We start from the raw sequence: 17,115 nt of genomic DNA on the forward strand, positions 1-17,115 counted from the left end.
AGACTGTTTGATTTTATTACAATAATGGTTGATATTCCATTTATGGAGATTATTACATTTATGGAGGTTACAAGAGTGTCCGGCTTTGGCTCCACCGCCTCCCAGCTCAGGGAATGGTCAGTTTCTTCGGCCTGGGGACCGGTGGATTCATAGGGGGCGGTCACCCTGTTTTTGACTTTTGTTACAGGAAATCAATGTGTTTTTGAAATGTCCAGTGGGGGAGGGTGTCAGTAGTGTCTTTTGAATGTCGACACGGGCTCATACGTGTCTAAAATCATTGTGCTAGCCATGAATTTCATTATTAAGATGCGCTTTGGGTGCGTTATTTTAATAATCAGAGATATTTTTCAGCGCCCCCTACGGGCACGTGATTTTATAATATCATACACATATCTCAGTGATATTTATATGTTTAATATTTTTGTCGCGCCATTCGGGCTCGTTACTTAAATATATCGGACACATTTTTCAGAATAACACCTTCGGGCGCACGACTTTAATATATCAGACATATGTATCAGAGATATCTGGATGTTTAATATTTTCTGCGCGCCATTTTGGTGCAGTACTTGAATATACCAGAGATATATGTCAGAGATATCTTTATATTTGCAAATTGCAAGTGTTTTTCAAAGTGTATGAAATCTGCCGTTCATAAAAAAAGCATGACGAATTCCTGATAATTTTCCGTTTTCTCTGTGAAAATTCAGTAAAAGAGAGCAACATGCACTAAAAAACCTAATATTAAACAGTACAATTGTTACAGTGATATATTTTAGAAAGAGAAATATGACAGGATATTTTATGATTTCATTGATACAACTATTTTCTTTTGTGTCACAGGTTTTCTGTAAAAGAATTTTTTTCGGGACAAAAATATTAGTTAACAAAAGTCAGATTTTTACCATTATTAGCTGTGCTTTCGTTGTTTCAGTGTTAAATGGAAAGGTCCTCTCAGGCACTGCGCACATCAGAATTGGCTAGAACTAATCACATAGCTCTCTATAGCCTCTCAGGAGATCTAACTGGATGACTGGCAAGTCTAAACACCAATCTAAATTTTTGATTAACGGCTTGTCTCTCTTTGATATTAATGACTGACACCCGTTTATGTACAACAGTTCTGGACATCTGGTTATGCATAGAAAGTGTGGAATACATTCAAAGGTCATTCAAAATATTGCATTCAAATGTTAAAAAATTGACACTTTGAAATTCCCATCTTACGACTGATGTGCCAACAATTTCATCTAAACAGAATGAATGAATGTTTAAAATGTACACCATGTACAACATCGTTTTGTAGGGGCAAAGCTCCATGGTTTGGGAGAGGCGGCCAGATACTGTACAGCGAGGGGACCACTGGCCGACGGTGCACCACCACTAGTGTTAGGCGGCCCTAAACTGTACCCACCACTAAACTGTACCCACCGGCGTATCACTATGAGTGTTTAATAGGTGGCCACGTATACTGTACATTGAGGCAGGTAAATGGGACCGCTGGCCGCCGACGCCACCATGAGTGTTTCTCCACTTGAAGTCCATGAGATAATATTGAAGACTACAAGCTGAAAGTTATCGCTTTAATACTCCAAATACTTGTCCAACATCAGAGTTTCATGCTGTAAGGTGTTCATCAATTGACGTGAACCATGACGTTTAGAATTATTTAATTTGCATTTGGGGATTTTTCTGCGCGGTTTGCCTCAGGCTCCTTTTTTCTCTTGCAGGAGCCTCTTCTTTCTTCCGTACTTTTCCATTCTTTTTCTCTTTTCTTTTCTTTTCTTTTGATTCACGGTCAGGTGTTTCATTGGATGATGCCAAGAGGAAATTTTATCTAGCGCCATCACGGTCGACTTTCAACTTCGATTTTCTCTTTTTCAGGGTAAAACCGTACGTGGTTTCACATTTGCATTTTTATTGCGGACATATTTTTAGTGGTAAAAGTGTTTTAACGATGTTTTATCTTGTTTTTGTGTACGTAGTGTTTTTTTAAAGATTATTTACTCTTTTGTAAAATTAGCACTAATTGTATTTCTGAGCATATTACTACTTATGTATTTTTAAATCAGTGTGTATGGTAATGTGTTATGCATTTCTATTTATTTCTTCAGTCGCGTCATTTTTCGATTTTGTCTTATTAAAGTGCGTGAAATACTGAGTGTGTTTAACAGGTGTGATGCTTTACGCAACCTGCAGAAAGATGTATAAGATGAAAAGTCGATGGAAATAATAATAATCCTATGGCCGAACAATAGTACAAATCTTTAGATGCGAACAACTGTTGTACCTGTTCTCTGCCTTTACTTCCGAATGTGCGGAAAACAATGTCCACCACCTAATATAGATGTTTATTGAAAAAGAAGGACATAACTTATTGGATCAGAACCGAAGTCGATGTTTACCCTATGACAAATAAATGTGCATTGGAATACACCTATTGAATCAGATGCCCAGGAATCATAAATATTACTCGTTTTAAACCAAATCATAGCTCTCATAGTGCACCAGCAGAGTATAGACATATGGTCCTGTAGGGCTACGCTAAACGTCGCCGAAACTTGATTTTTCTGACAAAGAGTAACTTAATAAGAAGTAGATGTTCTTCTTTAAGAAGTCATAATCAGCCACTTATAACACCTTTGTAATTGCAACACGGAATGATATGAAATTTACGAAGCCGTTGTCAGGAAAAAAAACAAAAGAACACAAGAATTGCTGATGTCTTCTTTATTCTATCTATCTTATAGATTTACAGAGATAAAATTAGAAATAACAACACTCCTTCGATTGTGGAATGAAATTATACGATTACATCCTAGTATACTCCACTTCTGCCAGTCTTAGTTACGTGCAAGAGTAGCGCAGTAGGGATCTGAGGATCAAAGAAATATCCAGTTAATTAAAAAACACGTTGCATGTATGTATGTATGTATGTATGTATGTATGTATGTATGTATGTATGTATGTATGTATGTATGTATGTATGTATGTATGTATGTATGTATGTATGTATGTATGTATGTATGTATGTATGTATGTATGTATGTATGTATGTATGTATGTATGTATGTATGTATGTATGTATGTATGTATGTGTGTGTGTGTGTGTGTGTGTGTGTGTGTGTGTGTGTGTATGTATGTATGTATGTGTGTGTGTATGTATGTATGTATGCATGCATGCTTGCTTCCCTATCAACACTGTGTATGCAAATCACATATAATCTCCTTGCAGATTCGAACCTTTTCTAAGCACGTGTTTGTCCAAGTCATGATTAACACCTACCTGGAACTTCGCAGACGAATCCTTTGGGTCTGACATCACAGTATTCGTCATCCCATTGACCTTTTCTACCATTTCTGTACCTATAACGTAGGACATGAGAAAAACCCAAATAAGTTTATGAAAAGATTGGAACTGTATTTAGCTGCAGTAATTGCGTACCGCAGTAAATAATTGCTGCATTGGTTGAAAATCTTTCCACAAAATTTCTATGACATAATTCTAATACGGAAATAGTTCTCCTCATTATGTCTGTAGTGGGAAATTGAACGAAATGTAAAAGTGATAATTATCTGTATGCCACTGTATGCATCGTATCCGTAATTAAAGGGCAAAAACTTCGCGACGGTTAAAATTAAAACAAGAATATAGAAGCGTTGCATAGCACATGGTACTTTAATCGGGTTCGTACCTAAAACATAAAACATCCAGTCAACTAGTGGAGAAGCAACAGACAACCTCGGGGACATTCTGTCCACCAGTAGAGCCATCAACCCAGGGTAAAATACGGGTTTTTGCAATCGTGTTCAAACTCACAACATACAAAATCAAGTTACCTGCTCGCTAAGTTGGTATTCAATACATGGCTACTAAATTAGAATAGATTTATAAGTTTAATTTGGATCGTTTTGGGCCAGTGGACGTCATCTAAGACATAAGGCTATCCAAGCAACTTCATCATTCCGAGAAGATCTCACGATAACATGCTTTACACAGTTTTACCATAATGCGCAAATATTATTATTAATACTTACCACATCTGCACGCAGTCCTGTCCTTCCCCGTCTAGTTTTCTGTTGTTGTTAGGCTGGCGGCTCGCCCAGTTGCTGAACTCTCTTTGGCCGATCGCCATTTCGCCATTGTCCCAGAAAAAAGTCCCTTCTCGTTTGCTGTCACTCAAACCAATCCAGAATCCATAGTTTTTGATGCACCTCCTCCTATGTAGCTTGTTAGACTTGATCAGATCACGGATTTCTCCATCAATGTATTTGTGATTAAGTACGGCTAGACGACCCGCTGGACCTCGCCCGATAGAACGAGATTGGCAAAACTCGGAGGCTTTCTGTTGGTATGGATGGTCATCTTCATCTTGTTGACAATACACTTCATATTGGATGCACCCAGAGTCACAGCCAAGCCCTTGCAACGTAACAGTCGCTTTGAACAAAGAAGAAGGTGAAATAAAGAACTGATGATACAAATATTATTGTTTCATAAAATAAATTAACTAAAAGAATACAGAATTTGAGAAGTTACAAGACACAAAGGTTTAAATATCTCACATTAACGCTTGTGTACTTGTTGCCAGTGTTACGTACATGAACCTATGAGTCTGAAGGTAAGGATAATAAAAGTTATTGATTTTATCCTCGCGTTTTTGTCATTCTAGAAAACTTTTAAAGCTACATTACTATTTTACTACAATCAACCCAACAGGACGATGGGAATCATATTCCTCATCATCTTTGGCAGCAGAAATACATTAAAGCTATTAAAAACACTTGAAAGAAAAGATTGAATGACTTACCCGCTGGTTCCTACAGCGTTTAAGAGATTCGTTGATTCAAATTGCACAAAGGAAAAATGAAAAGGTGTTAAGCATCGAATGAATGCAACAGAAAAATCTATATATGTGCAAATATTTAGATGGCAGTCTAAAGTCTGGAGAAACAAATTAATCAATAACAGACGCACAAGATTCAGCTGAAGCTCGTTGCTGTCATCTTGATAAGTAGTCATAATTTGAACCATGCATGTCATTTGCATGGGAAAGAAGTGTAAGTTTTCAAAATATTGAAGGGTTTGTGCACATGGATATCTCATAAGGCCTACCAATAACTCCAGACAGTAACTTTTATAGGCGTGATTACCGAGGATATGATACCTATGACTTCTATCGCTATCTGCATCAGCTTCACTTGTAACATAGAAAGATACAGGAATTTGGGTAAGAGATAGAGTACACAGCCGCTGTCTCCACAGAAAACCTGGTCGTAACAACATGTTATACTCCTTATCTCAATTTTCCACCTTTTTTCCAATATCTATCATTTAGAGAAAGAAATCAACAATACCGTTGCGGCAGCATACACCACGCATGTCACGAGGATAAAAATAATTTTTAGGTCCATGACGATAATCTGTAGACGAAACTGACAAGTGCATTAAGTATATGTATTGAGAAAGGACATACAATGAATCATTCGGCATAGACACTGAAGATGTAAGACGAGTACGTGTTTAATCGAAGTAGGAAACAAGGCTATCTCTAGGAATACGAAAATCTGCATTTTCATAAGACAACTGAGCATTTATGTACGGTATACGTAATTTCAATACGTTAAATTTGAATGAACAATTCATCAGCATACATTAGAAATCCCTATTGCAGCTTTGATAATAAACGATTTCTCTTGACACAATCGTGCAAAAGAGTGATTGATGATTGAAAATAACCAAAAATCTGATCAGGTTTTCTTTTAAAACTAACAAATTCTGAGAATGCAATGTATACATATAACTACTGCGCCTTTATATTCATTTACGCAAATAAAGATGTTTCGCAAAATTTGTTTTCTGTTTTCGTTCTTTATAATATGTACAAAGAGCACGGTTGTATCATGATTGCTTTTAACAGCCTACGGTTGGAAGCGCGTTTTCTAACAATCTAGAGTCTTACATCGATGTTGCAAAAATAATCAACAAGATAGGTTTTCTTCGGTACAGGTTATATAGGTAGAAGGGCTATTTGAAATCACTTCATCATGGATTCAATCACTACGTACAAGCATTGTATTCTTTTGTTACTCACCGAGAGAAATTTTCACTGGAATCCTTCTTCGTCTGCACAAGTTGGTTTCTTGTTCCGATGATCAACAGTAGAAATCCATGAGAATATATAGGGGAAATATCATCGGGGGTATCGCCTTATAACTGTCGCTGCACATCATCACTCTGACATGATATGTGCTTACAGAAGGTATGGAAATGGGCAGCAAATATTACAGGGACACCCCCGAGTGAAGGGAAGAATGTAATAAAATAAGGGGGTTGATATTTGGGTACTTAAGACCACATGTTCTGTTCATTTGAAACATCATCAAAGAGCAGGTTCTCAGTTTTTGTCAAATGCAACAGATGCTTTTATTTCAAAATGGATTTAATACAACGAAGTCACCCATTTAAATGACGAATTAATAATCCATATCTCAATGGATTACAGGTGTTACGTTTACAAGATAACTAAACTAGAAAATGACACATTTTCTGAAATTATTCTGTGTTATATTCATCGACCATAAGAGAATATGTTTGGCGTTCGGAATAAAAGTTTACACATACACCCAATATTCTTCCTTCAAGCAAACTTGTGAACGTAAAAGTGCGAATTCAATTTATTACTAAACGGGCATACGAAAATTTTATCTTGGGTTAGCAGACAAAGAATAATAATCGGGCATTATTTTATCAAACACCAAGGAGGATCATTTTAAGGTGAACTAGGTGTGTAGATAAAATGAGTATGTTGGTTTTTACCCCTAATTTGTATGCTTGAATTGGTAAGAGTTTGCTTTAAACTTTCAATGACGAAAAAGCTAACAAAGGTTTAAGTCTTCCAGCGTCGAGGCGATTAAACCTTAAAATCTTAATAACATAACGTATATGCATGTAGCTCTATGCCATCGTTTAATGTAGCGTGCGAATACACCATCGTTATTTGAATTTGAAACGTCAGAAATGAGGAGATCGTTGGCGGATGAATGAATATACTTGGCTGTAACGGACAGCCTAACATAGCCTGCAAGTTACAGTTGACAATTTACTAAAATATTCTATGATAACAGAACAGAAAGACAGATGGCTACAAAAAATACGACGCTGTAGCATATGAAAAATTAACCAGACATATTGATACAGAAACATACTATTCCACACCAGAGGTATTTTGCTAAATATGAACGAAATATTGGAAATGACTGTGTGATATATGTCATGCAAGGTATCCCCTTACTCTGTGAACGTTGTCAAATGTAAAACAGTATCTGAAAGTTTATTGGGTCTCCCTTCATTGTTGAGCAAATACCAGCGACGTTTTTGGATATATCAGATGTCATGAACTTCCATTATAACCGAACAGATGGTGATACGACTTCTTTAAAGTGGCGTTATCAGTACCCCGATTTTCAATGGTTTTGCCACAGTTTTTGAAGAGATGAAGATGACTCCCTTCTGTTCCATATTACCAGAAATGAGCACGTTGGTTCCATTGACTATAACAGCCTGCGATACATTTTCTGTGTTAGTGTTGTCTTGTGTGACGGAGCGACATAACTGTTTTACATTCTACCAAAAATAGCCATCACAGTTACTTTCAATAGTAAGGTAAGCAGAGATTTGTAAAATACATTTCGGATGTTTCGATAATATGACAGCGAAAAGAACTTTAAAATTTTAAAGAATTTTAATGATTATGGACTGAAAATATTATTACATGTCTTTCTTTTGGTCAATCCATCCACACAAAGGCTTCATGAGTATCAAGCTATAATTTCATCAGTTTCACTCTACCTCAATTGCGTACTCACAGGTACAGATTTCGTGCCCTTAAATTAAGTCGAGAAACTGATACAGGTTTTGATTCATTTACATCAAAAGTGTTTTTAATGAAGCATATGTCTACCACGTCCATTGTATTTATAATTTGATGGTCAGTCCTAAGGTAAACACCAAATAAGAAGAAAAGTTACGTATGCGTCAAATTCTATACAGTTGATATCATTCCCAATAGACATGTTCAGCGACTGGTCTTTGAGAGATTAAACGAATAATTAATGTCACTGTAATCCGAAGAGTTTTCTTTGGAATAAAACTTTTATCGAAAAAAGCTGATATTTCGGTGACTTTCAACTTTCTATGTCCAAAAACAAATTTAGAAACAATCAATAATGATATCAGATGATGTCGATTTAACATTACCGCGGATCGTATAAGCCAATTTGAACTTTAGCATAGTATTTCCAGTTTTCGAGAAGGAACGTTTCTCTTGTTGGACAACGGCATCTTTTCAAATATGTATGTTGGTTTGTTCTTATGTTTGTCCATATTATCTTTAAGGTGCATATGTAAATGAATGTAAAGGACCATCTTAGGTTAGTTCAACCCTTTCACAAGAATGGTTTGGCCCACCTATGGTCATTATCGCCTATTGTTGAATAGCGCAATGACTATGGTGAACAAATTTAACCAATCTACAGAGTGTAGCAGGGTTATTTGTTACTCCTTATGGGTAATCTCCAATTATCATCAATGTATTCTAACCTTCTGAGAAACTTTAAAAGGGTTACTTAGGCTGTTGAGCGGAGATGGAAAATCTATAGACTGGTTACTCTGATTCACTTAAGTTAATAAGGAGGAAGTGGCAAGATTTTTACAATTAGGCCAAAGTAATTAAATTCTTTGTTTTGCGTCCATGGGAAAAGGTACGCGTCTAACACACAAAAGAAAATTAACACAATGTAATTTGATTGCAGCAAATGAAAATTGTAACACAATTTTTAGTAAAGAAAAGCTAACTGGTTACGTCCTAAAATTTCCTATTCAAATACACTGTGTGTGTTTTTAATGAAAACCTTAAAAACCTAAGCGGGTGGGGACGCATAACAAAGAATTTAATTACATTGGCCTTATTGAAGTATTGAAAAGCCATGGATATAGCCATGCAATAACATATTTGTAATTGCCGACTACTCTCATCCAGTAAGCCCGACGCCATACTTTCCAAATAAAATAATATATGAATAAAAAAATACTATGACCAGATCTAGAGTTAATCAATCTTCGTATGGTATTGCTACGAGAATACCAAAACTATATAACAACCTAAGTCTGACTATCGTTTTCAGCTTATGTAAGGGAATCACCATTTTCTTGTTCTATAAAACATTCTCTTTTGTCGTTTTAAGGAATATAGCCACCACATCTACAACAAAACAAATAGACTCTATCACAATCCGTAGCTTTACTTTCGGGTTCTGTTCTCTTACTGTAACATTAGTTCCGACCAACAACGCTGTGTCCTCAGCAAAAGTCTAGCGCTCAGCCAAACTGGACCAGCTCTCTGAGGTGAGCTATCCGTTGGAGGTTACAATCAGGAAGGAAAATTAATAACTTTTTCAAACAAGGAGAGGCTGTGACAATGTCTGCCTAACACCGAAATTCTAAAATAGTCTATACTTTCCCCGCTTTTCCCATGTATTTACCTCCACCTTGCCTTCCATTCATTTTCAACGTTCGGAGCTAACATTGAGGGCGCACTTTCTGAACGGTACCGGTAAAAGCCACTCTCACATTGACATTAAAAAGAGTGTTTCTTGCCAAACAATGATAAAATATTGATTGACGTATTATTTTACGTTTGCTACTGAACATCTACTCGAGTATTAGCTTTGGAGAATGAAAATAATCGTTGGTGAATTTCGTTGTGCGCTCCGATTCCTTTAAAAGAAAATTCAGTTTCTATAATTGAAAGGGAAATATCAGCAGAAAAATACCATGCAAGGAATCTTCACATTCTATCCTTCTGATAAAAACTATGTATATTTTCTTCAGCCGTTGTCTATCTGCAACCATTGATAAGGAGACTGTCACCTCTTTCAGACAATGAAAATCGGCTCAAAATATATTGTCTCCTACACTTTCAAAGGTTTCCGCCAAAATGAGGATGCATTTGATCGTTGGCTAACTTCAGATTTTATTTCTGACAGGGTCGTACCCTCAAATTCGTTTTATCAAAGTTCCTGACTGAACTATTATCGAAATGAAACTACGCTTGTACAACGACGTGCTTGCTTTAATGAAGATTTATTTCAAACCATCTTTTCACAACTTTTTAATGATAATATCTTAATTAGCCAAAATTAAACGACAGAGAATAAGATAATGATGCGTTCTCGCATTAAATGTCCCGTGTTTCACGTGGCAAACGACCGGTGGAGTTTCTATTGCAGCGAATGGCAATGGGGGTCTGAAACAGAAAAGAAAGGGTTCAGATTAAAGCGCAAGGAATGTATATATGTGTGTCACTCATCAACTATTTTTGAAATTGACGCTTACAAAGTACTGTACAAATATTCTGAAGTCTTCAATGAAGTCTGGCGTCCAGGAAATTTGCAAATCAGTTTGTCGACCCAAGAAGCCATCGTAAAATCTACTCCTTTCTATGTTTAAATAGCAATTTGTCAGATGTTTTGATATTTGCTGACTTTAATATGATTGTTTAGACATTGTTAGACTAGTAGTCTGAGCAGATCTATGTGAAACTTGAAAAAAATGACAGTTAGATAATCGAAATTCTCGTCTTCCAGCAAGAATTTTAAAATTTAATAATGCAAAGGCTTCTTTTTATATCTGATATTGAATGTGTATGAACAGAATATGATACATAGAATTTACTCTATCCCAAATCTATATTGCTTATTACATTGAATAACATAAATGACACATAATTAGTTTGTGCATACCCGGGATTTCACAGACAATGCCCTTTGGTCGGAAGTCGCAGTATTCATCATCCCACTTACCGCCGTTACCAAACCTGAACCTGTGGGGATTAACAAGTTGATCCGGATAAGCTTTACTACAGAGAGACAGGCAGACAGTGCGAGACACCGGGACAGAGAGACACTGGTAAAGACACTATGAAAATCAGCTGTTTATCATACTATACGTTTCAACACACTGCACTTTAAAATGAACTACAGCAAAAATAGAAACGAAGGCGAAAATAGAAACAAATCGGTGATGAAGACGTATAAAATATACGGCTAGTTTTCAATCGGATTCGAACCCACAACATACGGCATCAGTCGCCTAGTCGACTATCGCTTTAAGCGAGAATTAATGACAGCCAGAATGGTTTTATAATAGATCTTTTTTTGTTTTAGTTTAGTCATTGAAAGTCTCACCAAAGTTGTACGCAATCTTGCCCTAGTGGGTCTTTCTTTTTGTTGTTGTTTGGTTCGCGTGGTGCCCAGTTGCGATAGTCGGAGTCACATAGAGCTCTTCCATCGCTCCAGGTGTGTTCACCCTCAACGGCGCTATCACCAAGGCCAATCCAGAAGCCGTATCTCAATATGCATGGGCTTACATCCAGTTTATTGTTAGTGATATGATCTCTAATTGCCTTATCGATCTCTGGAGTATGTAATGTTGCAAGGCGACCAGTGGGTCCACCTGGCAATACTGAACGGGTGCTGCATAACTCGGCTGCTCTCTGTTGGTATGGGCGGTCAGCTCTGCCTTGTTGACAGTAGATTTCATACTTCATGCAATCGCAAGTCGCCTTTTCACAACTTTCAAGCTGAAGAGTGAAAGTGCCTGCAAATATCACAGGTGATGGCAGTTACCAGATACATTAGAAGTATTGGGAGCGTCATGTTTGAGAAGTTATAAATATGAAACATAGAGTTTCTGAAACGCATACAATTATTGTATATACAGGGGAAGCAGATCCAATATATTCACTAGAACCGCTAATAAAAAATATTAAGAATATACAGCTTTCTACTTCTCGCCTGGTCACTGTTTGATAACGAACTCAGGAAACTTCCGAACAACAGAAAACATTCGTATACTGGATTGATAAAAGTCAAGTGCTTTCGGAATGGCAGAAATATCAGTACAGTATTATGCGGAATGATTAGGTTTTCATCAGAAACTTGTCATGACATGTGAAGTGCAAGAAATTACAACATGAACTGAAGTAAAGATTTTGTAAGTCGTGCAAATTATATTGTATGATAAGTGAACAAAGCCAGGCTATCATACCAGATGGTCGATACTTTAGCAAAGTTTCACTTGTAAGAAGATTATAGTTGAGGTATATCAGCCCAAGCGTGAGAAGTGTGTTCAGACGATAATGAGGCTCACAAAAAATGTGCATAAACAGCGCGATGCTTTGATTAAATCACTAAAACACCAAGTAAAATGCAGTTAAAAACTCAATTTTCGATGAAATGTATATTCCCAAAATAAAATAGCGTTACACTTAGTATAATATGATTATATGCATTTGCAAATTACGTAACACGTTTTATATAGAGTCTCCTAAAGTGCAATACAGGCACCATCCAGCTTGCTAATACTGCTATAAAATTTAAATTAGTTTAAAGAATAGCCTGGCAATATCATTGACGCATAATGGACATTTAATTTGTAAACAGGACGACTTACTTGCAGGACCTTGCTACTCCGTCATGAGAGATAAAAAAACCAAAAAGACCTTGATTAGTCAATTAATGTTTTATCAAAAACACAATGTATAGTGTACTACTGTGACCTTTTAGTTCAATGAAATCGTGTGAACAGCTAAACCAGTTATCTTGTGCTTCATTTCTGCAATATGGACGTCCAACATCACTCTATTATATGATGATATGTAAACCCGTTTTCATGAGCATGTCTTCATTACAAACTGTCAAATATATTTAGCGTGCATCTTTGGTCGTGCTTTAAACTTAACATCACAAGAGTGGCAAACAACTTAAGCGCTGTTTAAACTAAAGAACAATCACTATTAAGCGGGAAAGGAGTCGACAATGTATACTAGAAGAGTACATGAGACACCAGTTTTATAAAAAAAAATACTTTTTGCAATGCAAATCAAGTATACTCACAGCGTAACACGTCGCCACACAGGCAAGGAAGAGGAGAGCAAATTTACAATTCATGTTTATAATATCTGAAGACAAAACGGAAAGGGCGGGGTCAATAAATATTTGTAAAAATGTGCATTGAACTTCAAAATAGCTTGGAATTACAACGTGTTTGGGTGATAAGAAAAACGTTTCTGGTGATAGAAAATGGCGCCACCTGCATTCATTTCAAACGTTGGTCGATACATTTGCAACAATTTAACCTAATACGACATTCACTGTGCCGCAGTCAACATCGTCTGTGTTGCCGCGCTCAAATTGAAAAACTCACGCACCCGTTCACTGACTTCTTGAACATTTTAAGTGATTGTACTTTTGGAGGTAGTAGTCTCTAATGCTGTCATCAAATGGTCCTCTTAGCCTTGATTATGCTATCGAAATAACTTTTTATCACGTAACATTGATGTAGTAGATAACTCTTCACAAGTATTCATTCCATAAAATAGACCAAATGTATCGATACTGTCACACCCTAGTACATAGTTTATCATTAGTTTATGCAAAGGATTAGATGATAATATGACGGCATGCATCGAAACACATACTGAACAGTCACCTTTCCACAACGTCATCGGATGTCCATGATGCAAGAGTTTGCAAGAGGAAATGCAGCAGTAGTTATCTACTCACAGTAGCAGGTAGTCTCTAGGTCAGCTAATTTGCCTTGACATTGAGACTAAGAATCGAAATGACACTCTGAGTGCATTCATAAGTACCATCGCCATGAGTATGGAATGTCATAGTTTGTTTTATAACTATGTGAAAGAGCAAATAATTGTCTTCAAAGTGGTAAGTAAACTTAAGATCTGTCTTATGCTCCTTTGATCAACATCTATGAAGAGATTAATTTTCTGGTGTTGTCGTTCTGAGAATATCTGCTGCCTGAACATTGACAAAAGATCATAGAAAAGAAGCCGAATTATAAACCAATCCACGCCCATTAAAGGCAAATTAGTTTTTTGTCATCAACCAAAAAATCAATAAACTAAATTTGATTTATAGCTTACATGTCTTATATTGAGATATCGACAGACGGATAGACAAACAGAAACTAGGTAGGCCGTAGCTCATTTCTAAATGTTATTATATTGCAATATCAAAATTTTAATATAATGTTAAGTCTACATAAAATTAACATTTAACAAACAATTAAAAGTATGATGAATTAATCTAGGTCGATCAATCATGGAGTAGTAATGTCTTCAAGCATTCCGTTGAAGTCTCACAAAGTTTCCATAAAATTATTGACTTTATTCACGATATTAAAAATATATAATATGTATATGATATTCAGCTATGAACAAAGATATCATTTAAGTTGCATAACGTATGATTAAAAAGTACCACTAATCTCATTAAGAATTTCTGAAAGGTGACGAAAACTAATATTGGAATTATCATAGTGCCCGCATCATTCTCCTCTTTTGTTTCACATTTACATTTAAGGTTGAGCTGCACGTTGCCAACCCAGTTTTTTCAAAGAATACCATATATTTTCAAGGAGCTGCACGTTGCCAACACAATTTTTCAAAGGAATATCATATATTTTCAAAGGGCAGAGAATGTAAAGTTTAATATGGTAGCAATAGATTACTCGAGGATGAAGGGGTGTATATTGGGGTAAAAAAAACCTGAATGGGGTATTGATGATAAAAATGAATTTAAGTTAAAACAACTTCATACTATTTTCTGCAATTCAATACTTTACTTGAATCAAGAACACATATAGAAAAAAATACTATTTTATTTTTCATTATCTATCTATCTATTCTAAAATGGCATGGGTTGTAAGACTGACACCCTAAAAGTTATTAAAACATGATTAGAAAAATTAAATTATAAATAACTTTATTCAAAATGTAAGAATCGTGTTGTCAAACAAAATAATAGTTTTGGTACACACTATAATGTGAAAATTTCAGAAATTTGATCGAGCCAGAGTGGAGTTAAATTCTTTCGAAATCTTGAAATTGGGAAAACAGAGAAGTCAGTACATCGGGGTTTTGCGTACATTTGCAATAGTTAGCACCTCTATCACGCAACCTACGAATGCTTGACAATCTCATATATGAACCCGACCAATATTTCAATCTTTGGTTAATAAATTCATGTAAATGAAATGAATATTTGCAAAAAAAGTGATTTTTAGCAAAAATCGCTGTGTTGGCTCCCCTTACTCTATAAAGTATCCATTTTAACCCTAATTCTGTTAACATGAAAATCGTAAGGGGGTTCGAACTCACGAACTCCAACATCCACTTACCTAGCAAAGATGTCAGCGATCGAAGCAGCTCGAGTATTCCGCACTTCTAACAAGGTGGGCGGTTCAATAATAAAGGTCAATCATAACTTGCAGTTTTAACCCATGCTATCTACAGATCAATGTAAATTACGTATATATATGCTTGCTAATGTACGACGCCCTCAAACTCAGTCAGATGGCTATATCGATAGATACAGGCAACGTGCACCCTAAGCCTGACTTTTCCTACATAAGGTAGTTAAATGATGTCGTTTCTGTTCTCATTAGCGCTTTGTCCGTTTAGATGTATTCCGCCCTTTAACCATAAATCTCCCTGAAATTGTAATGAATAGTTCAATGTTGCCAATTTATAAACCTCAAGGTCGATCCGTAGAAATCATAATGCTCCCCCTCCGCGCCACGAACCGAATCACACTCAGTTGCATTTAAACCCCCTTGTAGATGAACTGCCGTGCTAATAATTGATGTGCTCACTGTAGATTGAGACCGGCTTGACCGCCAGGTTGAACTGCACAATTCAAGACACGCAGAATCTTGCGACTGATTGGTCGTATGGTTTGTCACAGTATGGCTGTTGACTGTAGGCTTTGTATGCAGTGCACGTGCAGTTTTCATCGTCAGAAATAGATGAACTGTCAAATCGACTAAAATTTCCCATAAACCGAAATCGAAAAGGAGAACAATTTTAAGGGACTGATATTCAGTGGCCGAATGATTGTTTTTGTTTCAGTTTTGTGAAAGAATGACAAGCAGCATGATAGTTGATTTTTTTAATAAATAGTTTATGTGAGTTAGCTTAATTGGAAAGATGGAAGAAATGAAAAACAGCGAAAATTTTAAAAGTCAGCTTGAAGACTACCCTAGAAATACAGTGGCAGCATCCGATTATGAACAGGAAGGAAATGGAAAACAAACCGTCCAGCAACTTAAATGAAGAATTAAACAAATGAATTTTACAGAAAGTTGACTATTAAAGTCTCAATTTTAATCAATATCTTTCAAAATGTAAATGCTGGGTGAATAAGTCGGAGAATGTCACGTTTCTGTGATGAGCTGACAGAATAGGTTAAATGTAAATCACTATATGAAAACGCGTTTAAAGCCACCAACTCTGCCCAACTCTCATCCCAAATACGAACTAAAACATTGCAATGTCATTGTAAAACAATCCTGAAAATAGCCCCTCTGTACATAATGATTACTGAATGTAAAAATATCATTCCGAAAGTTTTTCAAAGCTTGAATTTCACTGTTAAACAAATGCCAGTAACTGTGTTGAAATTATCAAACATCAAATTTCCTGGGGAACGAACATATGGCTGTAAAACCTATACTGTTATTACTACGGGTACCACTATTTCAGTGGCCTTGTTTTAGTTTTAAATTAGGTTAAGAAGGTCCTTGACCATGTTGACACAGTACGAGGTATGGGTTAAGTGGCTCCGTTGTCAGTAACAGAAGTGCACGTGTTCTGTTAATGTTGTCCTGTTTCATAGCGTGACATGATCGATTAACTAGTTGTGTGTCTGTGTGTGTGTGTGTGTGTGTGTGTGTGTGTGTGTGTGTGTGTCTGTTTGTTTGTGTGCGCGCGCGTTCATGCGTTTGTTTTGGGAAGGTTGACAAAAATACATCCTTATCAACATTGGACTTGTTAAGTTCATTGTGAAAGCTAAGGTTGCGTTATCTGCACTATTTGTGAGAAGTTTCAAATTACATAGTAACCATTTCAAACACAGGGCTATTTTAAATTTAGCTCTGCTAACTGGCTAAGCCATGAACATCAAGACTTCATTCGCGTCCGGTTGTACTTGCATTGGCTTTTGTGTACATTTTACGTCCCACCAATTGTGACATTT

General features: G+C 36.3%; 2 protein-coding genes across 2 annotated transcripts; both read right to left on the minus strand.

Annotated features, from left to right (window-relative positions):
* Positions 1-2,715: 2,715 nt before the first annotated feature.
* LOC139150492 (perlucin-like protein) lies at positions 2,716-7,522 on the minus strand. Its single transcript, XM_070722888.1, has 6 exons — positions 7,460-7,522; positions 5,359-5,424; positions 4,812-4,821; positions 4,039-4,441; positions 3,287-3,366; positions 2,716-2,875 (listed from the first exon to the last, which is right to left on the minus strand). The coding sequence occupies exons 1-6, from the start codon at positions 7,520-7,522 to the stop codon at positions 2,844-2,846; spliced, it is 654 nt and encodes a 217-aa protein (XP_070578989.1). The 3' UTR covers positions 2,716-2,843.
* Positions 7,523-10,127: 2,605 nt separating this feature from the next.
* On the minus strand, positions 10,128-15,387 carry LOC139122308 (C-type lectin domain family 19 member A-like). The gene is made up of 6 exons (XM_070687708.1): positions 15,260-15,387; positions 12,958-13,022; positions 12,515-12,527; positions 11,248-11,659; positions 10,804-10,883; positions 10,128-10,307 (listed from the first exon to the last, which is right to left on the minus strand). The coding sequence occupies exons 2-6, from the start codon at positions 13,009-13,011 to the stop codon at positions 10,282-10,284; spliced, it is 585 nt and encodes a 194-aa protein (XP_070543809.1). The 5' UTR covers positions 13,012-13,022; positions 15,260-15,387; the 3' UTR covers positions 10,128-10,281.
* Between the last annotated feature and the right edge of the window lie 1,728 nt (positions 15,388-17,115).

This window comes from Ptychodera flava, chromosome 2, assembly GCF_041260155.1.
Source record: "Ptychodera flava strain L36383 chromosome 2, AS_Pfla_20210202, whole genome shotgun sequence".
Lineage (NCBI taxonomy): Eukaryota > Metazoa > Hemichordata > Enteropneusta > Ptychoderidae > Ptychodera > Ptychodera flava.